The 13,013-nt window shown below is 37.7% G+C and overlaps 1 protein-coding gene across 1 annotated transcript in view; it reads left to right on the plus strand.

Moving 5' to 3' along the window:
• The window catches only part of LOC110060716 (leucine-rich PPR motif-containing protein, mitochondrial-like), a 55,357-nt gene that overhangs the window by 21,899 nt on the left and 20,445 nt on the right, over positions 1–13,013 (plus strand). The window contains exons 12-20 of the mRNA XM_089288304.1: positions 864–901; positions 2,000–2,069; positions 2,767–2,824; positions 3,827–3,899; positions 7,087–7,171; positions 8,613–8,685; positions 11,442–11,469; positions 12,008–12,050; positions 12,817–12,902. Coding sequence (XP_089144430.1) covers positions 864–901; positions 2,000–2,069; positions 2,767–2,824; positions 3,827–3,899; positions 7,087–7,171; positions 8,613–8,685; positions 11,442–11,469; positions 12,008–12,050; positions 12,817–12,902 — 554 coding nt within the window. The remainder of the gene's footprint in view (positions 1–863; positions 902–1,999; positions 2,070–2,766; positions 2,825–3,826; positions 3,900–7,086; positions 7,172–8,612; positions 8,686–11,441; positions 11,470–12,007; positions 12,051–12,816; positions 12,903–13,013) is intronic.

A 13,013-nucleotide genomic window follows, 5' to 3' on the forward strand; every position in this document is an offset into this window, starting at 1 on the left:
TGCAGCCCTGTATTAGGACATGGCTTGTTCCTTGGTAAGAACCCCCTCAAAGTTTAAACCTTTTTCCTAAAGAAACAACTTTTCTTTTTGCCTAAGGAAGACCAAAAGTAAACATCAATAGGAATTTAGTGTCCTTAAATGGCTGAAGATAATTATTTTATTTTTTATTTTTATGGTGGTCTTGTGTCTAATGACATCATAATTTTGGTAAATTACGGTAAAACCTCAAATGGGGCAGGAATGGTTAATTTAAGCGAAGGTTAAGATATCAGCTATTCGTTGCCTTTACTTTGCCTTTCCCTACCCAAAATGGTGGAATTTTTTATTCTCTTGACAAGATATTCAGAGGCAAAATATGTCACATGACCTGGTTTACTATTTATCTCTTAAACGATACATCCCTGTCCACCATTCCGGCCAGAACCATGTAGGGACAACAAAACAATAGTTGTCTTGTTGTCCCCATAATAACGTTTCCATTTTTATCTGTTATGTGACATCTTGCCAGCCCATTTTCAATTTCCTTTTAACCCAATCAAACATTGATAACAGGTCATGTGACCCAGTTGATCAACATTTGAAGCCAAAAATGAGAGGTTTTCATGTTTCATAGTGTCACCAGTAAATCTCTGAAATGTTATATGGCTCTTATCACATTTTATGCAAATTAGGCTGTGAGCCATGTCTTAACAGGCTTGAGTAAGATCGTGATATGAAAATTTAAATAAAACTGGATGTCACTGTTTCTTTACCACACTTTTTGATCTGTAGATGTCCAACTGTTCAACCAGGTGATCTACTGTTAGTCAACAATAAATTATGTAACACAACAGTGTTAATCCATATGATTTTCACTTTTGCAGAAATCTGTTTTGCTATTTTACAAGAGATGCTTCAAAAGGTTAGTGAACTGGATGCAAAATCATTGCTTAGTTTAACATGTATTTAATATTAAGACTTGTAAGCCAAAGCAGCTTTTGGGTAAGACTGGGCCTAAACTATCTACAGTATGTACTGTCGGGTATAGTTCTTCAGGATCATAAATTATGTAACAGGATTTATGACCCAAGATCACACATGTCATGATGCATCAAAGGAAATGATGAGCCCACTCTTGGCACAGAGGAACGAAAGATCCATCAATTCCTCTGATGCACTACGAGACTGTTGATCCTCATACTGTAGTTGTCAACATTTTGGTCACATGTGAAATAGAGTTATGGTTCTAAGAATAATGTGCTGCAAATACACCCTTAAATTGTCAACGAATGTTAACCTGGAATGTCACCAGGGTTGGTCATATTGAACTTGAGATACTCATAGCAAATCTCCATATTGAGTGACACAATGCTTTTGTGAAAGTGAAGAATGATCATCGCAGTAAATTTTCCAATTTAAGCAATTGGAAAGAAGAAGCCTGAAAAAAATCAGGGCTTCAACAGGATTCAAACCCGTGACCTCCGCAATACCGGTGCGATGCTCCACCAACTGAGCTATATATGAAGCCACACATTGGGAGCGAGGTCAATTAATTAAGTTCATATCTTCCCGTGAGGAGTGAAATGATGTGATGTATATATGAAATAATTCATATGTGAACTGCGGTTGTAGATGAAAGTGAAGAATGATCATTGCAGTAAATTTTCCAATTTAAGCAATTGGAAAGAAGAAGCCTGAAAAAAAAATCAGGGCTTCAACGGGATTCGAACCCATGACCTCCGCAATACCGGTGCAATGCTCTACCAACTGAGCTATATATGAAGCCACACATTGGGAGCGAGGTCAATTAATTAAGTTCATATCTTCCCGTGAGGAGTGAAATGATGTGATGTATATATGAAATAATTAATATATGAACTGCGGTTGTAGATGAAAGTGAAGAATGATCATCGCAGTAAATTTTCCAATTTTTCATCTACAACTGCAGTTCAAATCTTAATAATCCTGACAATATATTTGATAATAATATAACATAAAACTCATTCTTTTAAATTAACAGAAATTGACAGTGCGAAACCATTACTTCTTCCCACTCATGGCCATTTATGCACAAAAAAATGATAAAGCAGGTACTGGGATCTGAAATTATAATAATTTGCAGCAATTCCTGTTATTGTAAATATTTTTCCTTAATATATGGCTAGCTTTGCTGTGAGGGCAAGATAAACCAAATCCTGCACGGTGATTTGCTACCTACGTGGGCAAAATGACACTATCTTGCCTGCTCGGGATAATGCACGACGTCCTGCAAGAAAAACTTGTTTTTTATCCCATGTAATTAATCCTTTATTGACCAAGCTTGTTCAGTCAAGATGGCTAGATCTTAATTAAGGCTTCATTCTTCTTTGGATCTTAATGCTGGACCCAACTCTTTCTTGGTTCATAAACATAGAAAAAAAGAACTTGGCCAATATCCAGCCATCTTGATCTGTTACTTACATTGCTCAATAATGCATATTTAAAGCTACTTACAGGTAAAGGAGGTTAGTGTCATTGTTGTACACGCACTTCACTGTTTTGTGACTATACTGTACATTGTAGGCTAGTACCCCCTGTAGAACAGGATCCATTGATATTAAATTTTTGCACGAAGTTTATTTTGCTGCATTATTTAGTTAAAAGTAAGGTTAATGTTTTAGGTGGTTGTACTTTTGAGGTGCATACAGTTTATTTCTTTGGGTATATCTCCAAACGTTTAAAAAAAATTTGTCGTTTGTGTTGATGTGGTCTGATAACTGAGTTATAGGGGTAACTGTCATTCAACAGGGGCACAAGATGTTATCAACCTAATGGCGGAGTATGGAATGCAGCCAGATGCCATGATGTAAGTACAATGCACAACTTGAAGTGTTCACGATGGTGATAATTACTATGTCTTTGTAACTCTCTTTATATTTAATTACTTGCTTGTTCAGTATCTCTACAACTGCCATGTCCTGTCTTTTTCGTTTTCCAGTTTTTTTTCCAGTTAAAATGGCTTTAGGTTCCAATTCTACAGTTAAAGAAATAGAAAACATGTACCATGTTTTATTCTATTGAGTTTTAATATAAATCTACCAACATTCTATCAAGAATGCTGTTTGCTGATTGGCTACACTACTCGCTATCTATTCTGTGATAGATAGTAAGTAGCTTAGCAGTGTGCGCTTGTTAACAAAATGACAGCGGCTTATTTGCATTTTTGAAGTGTCTGTGAAGAGGATTGAGATAAAGTTTTGAATGACTAGTAGATTTATTCACTCGATTTCTATGTACGATAGCTGACTTGGGTTGCACCCTTGTCAACTATCAAGGGATAGAAATCTTGAGCTCATAATCTAATTGTTTAATAAAATCACAAGCGAAAAGGCGAGTGTTTCCACAGCTTTTTTGACTGGAGTTCTTCGAAACTTCCACGAGTGTTTCTATAACTTGATAGAAACATGGAGAACATGTTTTCTATTTCTTTTAGAAAATTCTGTGTTGAAAAATAAAAAACAACTTGTTTACTGTGATTATCAAAATGCAAATACGCTTTGCTCATGCCATCATTATATCAACACCTTGTGCTCATTTTGTGTTTCTCTCAAGTTATAGAGACACAATTTTAAAACCAATCAGCATGCATGTTTTCTTTACTGGCCTTCAGGAATTAAATTAAGTAGGACCATTAGTCCAGCATCGTGTTTTATTTTTGTTTTGTTTTTTATTAAAAAAAAAATTCTTGCTGAATGCCAGTAAAGTTGATCATTAAGAGAAGGGAAGAAAAAATATAGAAGGCAGTAGGTTTTAATTAAGCAATTCTGAAAACAAAACTGGCAACTTTTTATTTTGTTGATCTTCATAGCTTGAGGTATTTGTTGGATGCTTATGGTACCCCAGACGAAAATGATGTTGAGTCCTTCCTGGCTATATCTGAGGTAATAAGCTGAAATCCTGCTGGGATTGTGTCTTTGGAGTATAGCAATAGTTCATTTTGACAAAAAAAATGATGTCATATTCAACCATGTTCACACTGTTATGATTGATAGTAGAAAAACAAAACAAAAAGAGAGTCATATGATTTATTTCATGCCAGAAGGGCCTTTGAGAAACTCAGCCGCATTGCAGCATTGCTGCATTGCCGCATTGCAGACCTCGTATGTGTAGCTTGCGTGTGCTTGTATCTGATAAAATACACAAATACATAGCTTGTTCAGCAGTTTGAGGCTTCACTAATCTTAATCGCCTTGTTGTAAGATGTACATGCCGTTGACTATTCATTTCGAAAACTCTATTCCAAGGACAAAAAAGGCAATGCAATTTGCAGTATAATTATCTCATCTAGTTTCCATTATTTTGGTCTGGGACTCGTCCTCGTTTCAATAGAATAGTCAGATGGCTCCCAGCTTATCCCAAATTCGGTTCTTATTTACCTTGACAATGTTGAGCTTTGCACTAGAAGCTAGAGAAGATTAAGAATATGCAGGCCATGAAAATGGCCCGAGATCGAAGAACTCCTTGATGGCTTACTTGTTTGGTCTGACTTTGCACAAGTCAGCACATTGCTTTCATCTTTTTCTTGCTTCTGGACAAGTGCCATCAAGATAGAGGTATTGAAGGAGGTATGACGTCATCATTGGGCTAATTTCTACATTTTAAAAACTTGAATATCTCTGGAACAAAAAGAGATATTTGAATGTAGTAAACAGCATTTTTCTTTTCACACAGGCTACTTGTTTATGTTATAAAATGGCTTCAATAGGAAAGATGCAATTTTCGTCATAGTACCACTTTAAAACACATGAATATTTCAAACCCTTTTGCTCCTTTTTTATGGTAATTAAGTATTAATTTTTCAAGGTAGAAACATCAACTCGGAAAAAAAATTCCGAGTTCCAGATGGGGTTTGAACCCACAACCCTCCTTGAGGGTCGTGGGTTCAAATCCCATCTGGAACTTGGAATTTTTTTCCAAGTTGATGTTTCTACCATGAAAAATTTCTACCTTGAAAATTTCCTTATAAGACTCACTTTGGAGGGTGGTTGGTTACATCTTTGATATGCCTTAATGTGACTGTGCGATGCAGTTAGTGAGTTCATATATGTGACCGTGAACGGGAAAACGTACCTTAACGCTTATCCGTTAAACGGCCGCTAACGGACGGATAGCTAACGGATAATTAACGGTCTTCACAGCATTCTAACGTTTTGTCCTAACGGTCTAACGGTTATCTAAGTGTGCCTAACGGATGATCAAAGCGTTCTAACGCTCTCTCCTAACGTTCTAACGGCTAACTAAGTATGCCTAACGGATGAAGAAACCGTTCTAACGGTTGTGCAATTTGTTCTAACAGATGACTGGAGCCGTTTAACGGTTGTCTAACGGTCTACATCTAAAGAGGTTTAATGGTTGTCTAACAGTTTACATCTTAGGACGTTTAACGGTGTTCTAACAGTTTACATCTAAGGACTTCTATCGAACGAATAGCGTAGCTTTCAGTCCGATGTTAGAAACACATAATCGTGCCAAACCATTATTAGTCTTACACTCACGATTTTTAGAAAAAACGAATCACAAAGTGCCGATTTCATCAGTCGTCGACGAGACAAACATTAATAAAATTATTTCCACGGTGAGCATTGAAAACAAAACTCAGTGATGTAAACTATCACTTCCTTATCGAGACAGAATAACTCAGAATTCGAGTCCTATATTATCATGTGGGACGCGAACCTAACGCCGCTAGACCCGTGTGTAAACAATTTAACTCGCCAGTCGGGATGAACATTTTTTATTGTTTTACTCAAATGAATATGTCGCTTGTACTAATTTTTACATAATGACTTTGCCTAGAGTTTTGTAAAAGTAACTGTTTTATCCAGTTGTGGATTCGCGAGAGATTAGGCTTTCTTGACAGAGCATGCATGCGAAAAGCGGTACCTTTTGAGGTCACGAAGCTAGTCTCGAAGCGACAGGCGTTTTGTTGGCGCTGGTTCCATCCAATAAAGTTGTTTTTGTCACATAAATGTAGTTTAAAATTGGTTTCTTCTGATTCAGAGTCAGTCAACAGTCTATCAAAATATTCATCAAACTTTCCGCCGGAATATGGCTGTTTCTCACATCTTAGAATATGTAAACAACTTTATGCAAATTTTTGAACCCGCGCACTTTGTGAATTGACACGTGATCAGTGTTTACTTCGTAGAACATCTTTATCCATCGCATGGCCATTTTGGTCGAGTTTTCTCCGTGTTTGTTTCGTCCGTTTATGGCATTTGTTGAGTATTTTTAACTTTCGTTTGTTCACAAATTACAGTAACAAATTACAAGCTCTCGAAACAACCGGACTTTGCCGAATAAATAAAACAGTTCATATAATGACGATCATACTTAGGATTTTACATGTCGTCAGGCTGTTTGTGGAAGCGGCAAACATGTTTTGTTTTGGATCGTGTATAACAATTATAGCATGAAGGCTTTATTGAATTTCATTCGAGTTGTATTTATCAATCAGGGCATCAAAAAATAATAATCGCCAAACTTCTCGTCGAAAGATAGTTATCTCTCATGATTGTTTTGAACTAAATGGAAGCCAAGAGCTGCACTCATTTCACACTTTGTTAGGCTACCACATTCTACTTCAATGCATGTCATGCCATTCTAACGGAATCGTTACCCGTTTAACGGATGCTAGTTTATTCTAACGGATCCTAACGGCTTCTCTAGCCGTGCTAACGGATACAGAGTTTTTGCTAACGGTTATGCTGGCCCGTCTAATGGTCTGATGCTAACGGCTAACGGATACATGTCTCTTGCTAACGGTTGCACTCTCCGTTTTAACGGCCTGATGCTAACGTCTAATGGTTGGGCGAACGCCTCTAACGTTTTTAAGAAACGTTCTAACCTAAGACCCACATTTCACCCTTGCTCACCATAGAGTCTCCAGTAGCTCAATGGCTAGAGCATCCGACTAGATCACGGAGGGTCGTGGGTTCAGATCCCATCTGGAACTCGGAATTTTTTTCCAAGTTGATGTTTCTACCGTGAAAAATTTCTACCTTGAAAATTTCCTTATAATACTCAATTAAGTATTAGGTTAACTATTCTAAGCTTGTCCTCTTTAAGGGAGTGCCCTTGTCAAAAACTGTTCTGACATCCATGGTGCAGCTGGTTATGACAACAGGAGAGCTAGAGAAACTGGAAAAAATTAGTGAGTAATTATTAGAGATTTCTTTCATGAGTCCAGTAATTAAAGGACAAGGTCACTCCAAAAAGGTTACTTTTTTTGTATTTGCCTACTTGTATGCTAAGTAAACTTCTGTCAGCTTTTCCACCCACCGAAGTTTAAGCCTCTGAAGTGCCCGCTATCCTCAAGAAATTTGTCTCAAAAGAAGCGTCTTCGGAGGCTGCCATTTTGACACTGTTTTGGCAGCCAGGCTGTGTTTATGTGACGTCATTCTGTCCGATTTGAAATTGGTGACAAGGAGAAAAACCTGCACCTGACTTGGCATCCTTCACAAGGTCAGCATGGAGCATGTTTGGCTCAAAATGATATGGCTCAAGAGCAGCCATAAGCTAGAGTGCTAGTTAAAAGGCTTGTCAGAAGCCATTTGGACAAAGTCTCTCAGATGGAATGACGTCAAGAAAAACGCGGTGCCACTGCTGAGTGCCATTCAAAGTGGCAGCAAGATGTTGCACTTTAGAGGCTGAAACTCCGGTGAGTGGCTAAACTTAGCGCAAGGTTTTTATCAGTATTGACAAAAAAATACTTGTTTTGGAGTGACCTTCTCCTTTAAGCATAGCAGATTCAGCGAAGCTGGACTGGGTTCATATACTACATGTTTTTGGTTTGTATCAAAAATATTGTGACATGGAGACCTTATAATGACAAGGTTTATGGTTCCCCCAAAAGTCATTAATTTTTCTTTGACACCTTGTATTCTCCATTCTGTCAGGTAAAGATTTTTTTCAATTTTATTGTCATATCAGAGTTGTCCAAAGTTGCAATTGATGCTGAAGCAAGTATATTTTGTAGACTAGAAATGGCAACAGTGAAGTTAAAAGGCTTCAACAGTTTCGTCGTTACATGTAGTTCAAAGAGAATTGACCTTTCATTCTGTTTGGAAATACTGCTCACATGATTTTGGCTACATATACTTTATATTGTGAAACTTTTATTCACGGCCTTCCCTGTCATCAATTTACTGGTATATGTATAGCCAAATAATTATATAATACAACATGTTTGCCACACTAACATCACAAGCTTGTAAAGGTTTGTCAGTGTGAACTACTTGTGATAGATAGAAAGGGCAAATAAAATGGTTCTCTGTTTCATAAAATTAGATATAAGATCAGATATATGAATAATAAGTTGTTGTTGTTGTTTTAGCTTCAATCAAGTCGAAAGCCAGATCACTGGAAGCATTATTAAAATTTATATAAATCTCCTGCAAATCGAGGCAGTTTGCTTAGCTAGAATAATTCAGAGATTCAATGATCTTGAATAGTAGTAATAATAATAATAATAATAATAAAAAGGTTCTTATTGCACATTTAGAATTCTCAATGCTCTTACAATTGCATATGATTAAAAAGAATAAAAACCTAACTAAAGGCTGCAATAATAGTGCGATGCAATCTCATTTCAGTTGAACATGCTAAACAGGAAGGCGTCAGTCTCCAGTCCATAGCAACTGGTTTTGAAAATTACATCCAGAAAAGGCATGTAAACCCTCACTTGTTTTATATCCGTCTCATATTACATTCTTTTTGCTGTAGTTAAGAGTTGAAACCCTCATTTCTATGTACAAATGTTACTCAGCTGTTTTCATACAGTTCTTGTAGCACTTGCAAGCAGGTATGAGCCCCATATTTTTCTTATTGGACTCCAATCATTGCTCCATTCATATGTTTTGGCCCTCTCATTTGGATAACTTTAGTTGTTTTCTTAGTTTAGAAATCAGCTCAGGGGCAGATCTAGGGGGAAGGTGCATGGGGTGTGCATCCCCTCCCCCCTTGAAATGAAGCTGCCTTCTTCATATTCGCTTTTAAAATTTGTTTATGTCACCAGTCAGTTACGCCATTCCTTAGTGGTGCACCCCCTCCTAAGAAAAATCCTGGATTCACCCCTGCAGCTCTGTAATAATCTTTTGTTGTTGAGTTTGCATACTTGTAACTGACTTCCTGAAAAAAGTAGCTTTTTACAATGTAGTTGACTGGTCACACACATTAGGATTTCATCCACAGATGTAGCTTTAGATAGAATTTTCAATCTTTTACATAGATCTATGTTGTAACTTAAAAGTTGTGAAAAGTGAATTAATCAACATGACATGAGTGTGGGACAGAGAAAAAATCTGAGTCCCTGACAGGAATCAAACTCATGACCTCCCAAGCACTAGGCAGGCGCTAATTCCACTGAGCTACAATTAACTCATGGAGAGCAAGGTCATTTAACTGAGTTCATAAATAAGTGACGCATTTTGAATCCGTAATGAACAGACCAGCCCCAAGCCAATTACCAGATCCTCTGCCTGCAGATGTTCCCCTGAATATCGGCACAGGACCTATTTCCAAAGGAGAAATAAGATCAGCCCTCACTCAACTAAAGAATGCCTAAGGTCCAGGGGTAGATAACATCCCTCCTGAAGCATTGAAGGAGGGAGGTCCTTGTACTGTGGAGGCACTGCATAGAATTTAACCTTCGCATGGGAGAAAGAAGAGATTCCAGATGACTGGAAGAGAGGTCTTCTAGTAAAGCTGACAAAGAAAGGGGACCTTAGTCGGTGCGGTAACTGGAGGGGAATAATGTTGCTCTCGATACCCAGCAAAGTCTTAACCCGGGTCATATTGAACCGAATGAGGGTGGCGGTTGATGAAGCCCTGAGAGATGAGCAGGCGGGATTTAGGAAGGATCGCTCCTGTACCGATCAAATTGCCACTTTGAGGATTATTGTAGAGCAATCAATTGAGTGGTCATCCCCCCTGTACCTGCTATTCGAGCATTTTGAGAAAGCCTTCGATTCTTTGGATAGGGAGGCTATGTGGAGGATTCTTCGTCATTATGGCATACCCGACAAAATCATCAATATGCTCAAGGTTCAGTATCAGGGCTTTACTTGCCAAGTGCTTCATGGAGGAACTTTGACCAACCCCATTGAGGTCAAGACCGGTGTGAGACAGGGGTGCCTTCTTTCACCGTTGCTATTCCTCATGGTACTTGATTGGGTGTCGAAGAATGCACATGAGTGTAAACGTTTGGGACTCCAATGGACACTGACCCAACGCCTAGAAGACTTGGATTATGCTGACGACCTTTGCTTACTAACACACCGACTAGTTGATATGAAAGAGAAGGGAGAAAGATTACAAGAGACTGGTGGGCAGGTTGGACTTAAAATCAACATCCAGAAAACAAAGGAGATGTGAATTGGCGTGAGGCAACAAGAATCGTTGGAACTCCATAGGGAAGGTGTTGAAAGAGTGTCTGAGTTCACGTATTTGGGAAGCATCATTAGTGAAACTGGTGGAACTGATGAGGACATCACAGCCAGGATCAGGAAAGCGCAATCGACATTCTCAATGCTTATGCCTGTGTGGAAGGAAAAATGCATCAGATTGCAAACGAAGCTCAGGATTTTCAATACAAACGTGAAGTCTGCCCTTCTGTATGGTTCGGAAACATGGAGATCGACAAAACTACTGACCAAGAAATTGCAAACCTTTACCAACAAGTGTTTAAGGAAGATCCTGAACATCCGCTGGCCAGAGGTCATTTCAAATGAAGAACTATGGGAAAGGACACAACAAATACGTATAGAAGAAAGCATTATGAGAAGAAAATGGAAATGGATCGGGCATACGCTACGGAAGCCTGAGAATAATATCACCCGTTGCGCTCTCGAGTGGAACCCTCAGGGGTCTAGAAGAAGAGGTCGCCCAAAGCAATCCTGGAGGCGAAGTGTGATAGCTGAGCTCGCCAAGAATAAGTTCACGTGGATAGAGGCAAAGCGAACTGCCAGTAATAGAGTTAGGTGGAGATCCATGGTTGACGCCCTATGCTCCCCTTTAGGAGTGAAGATGGCCTAATGTAATGTAATAAATAAGTGATAGGTGTCCTGCATACTGCTAGGATCAACACTGTCTAAGTCATCGTGGGTACAAGACTAGGTCTTACTACAACTTAAAACTTAAAAAGTTTTAAGTTCACAGCTTAAAAGTTTCTAGAAAGTCTGCAATTTTCTAATGTCATGTTCATTCGTCACCTTAGAACACTTAGTAGAACATAACAAAACGGTACCACATGAAAGTAGTGCTCAGTAGTTTTTATTTAACTTGTCGTAATGTTGCCTACCATTTCATCCTGATCTATATTGAGTAATTCAACTGTTTTTCTGAGACACTCAGCTTACCTTTTTGCCAATTTGACAACTCATTCCATAATTTTTCATTATCATAATATTATTTTTGCCTTTCAGGTCTTTTGACCCTCATAATGGAGTGAAGGTGACTGATTTGTAATACTGCATGCCAAGTATTACATCTATTCAATCATCATTTATTAGAAAACTATTAATAAAGCAAATAGTCACATCTACATGATCTGTAAGTGATGATTTCTTTGAAAATCTCCAAGCCAGTGAATCTTTTGGTTCCTGAAGATCCCTGAATTTCATTGAAGTTTTCTAGTTTTTAAACTTACCACTTCTACCAATGGGTACTAATTTAGAGTATCACCGATTGTTACTTGTAAATCTGTGAGATTGCAAAATCTCAGAAAAGACAGTGTACAAGAATTCACATCTCTGTGTTAAGCTTCTTTTGTCAGTGCCTGCATCCAAAATTTCGTGTCCTTTCAAAGAGTGAAGAATTTGATTACTGTAAGTCTAATTTATGCGCACAGAAACAGAATAGTCGGAAGATAATATATTCTTCCTCTGAAATTGGAATTGATTATAACCACAAAATACCCTGTAGCCGTAAAATTAATAGCTAGATCAGGCTGCCATTCTTGTACTCAAAGAAATTGCTCTTCTGTTTTTAGATTCTTGAGGTTCTCAACAAGCACGACTGTACTTATGGAATGAGTAAGTTCAACCTGGATATAATGACTTCAATTTATGATAATATGTTCTCGATTAAACAGCAGGGCCTGAAAGAATGTCAGGTTTACAAGGTCAACTACCAAATGCTCATTATTGCTTTCTTTCTTGTTTCGCGTTGTGTTTAGTTGTGCTTTAAACTGAGTAAGCTTTACTTGTAATGATAAGGAATGTGGCTTTCAAAAATGATGAAAATGAGCATAGACTAAAGTGACAATAGTTACACCAAAAGGCACAGTAATAATAATTTTTTTTTTTTGACTTTCTTATAGGGTATTTACCGGTACATGTTTTTGAGGGTTGAAATACTTTTAGCATAACTTATTAGAACAATGTTGTTCCAAGAAACTATTAATAACTTAACATACTTTCACAGTCTCCATGCTGATCAAAATGAGGCTACTGAGACTTAATAAGTTTCTTCCAATTCTACAAGCACTGGCATTAAAGATCTGAATTCTGTCAAACAAATACTGTATTGTTCAGAGGTTCAGCTGTTATTAATGGAAGACTTTATAAATGACTCTTAAGCACTGTGCTTATTCAAGGTGGCACTTGATCTGGCTGTGAATGTACTTTTAAGTTATTGCAATATGAGATACTATCCATTTTTGGATATTTTTTCTTAATATTTTTCATTGAAGACAGCTTACTTTTTAGCAATAATTTATTACCATGGCCATAACAAAGTTGTAGTTATTTCCATTTTATGGCATACATTAACATACGTGTACTCTGCCTTCTTGTTTAGGGAGCAAAATTGCAAATATATTTCAAGACAGCCCCGATGATTGTTCCAAGGACAATGCAACATTTGTGTCCCTTCTCCTGAAAGCAGTAAGATCAATTTAATAATATTTTGTTTATTTTAAACATTTAAGTGTATTTTACATCTCCACATAAAAACACGGAACATACTCAAGCATTGTGTCCACATGTTTGAACAGT

The sequence above is a fragment of the Orbicella faveolata genome, unplaced genomic scaffold, assembly GCF_042242905.1.
Source record: "Orbicella faveolata isolate gen_17 unplaced genomic scaffold, um_ofav_v1 contig_15, whole genome shotgun sequence".
NCBI classification, from domain to species: Eukaryota; Metazoa; Cnidaria; class Anthozoa; order Scleractinia; family Merulinidae; genus Orbicella; species Orbicella faveolata.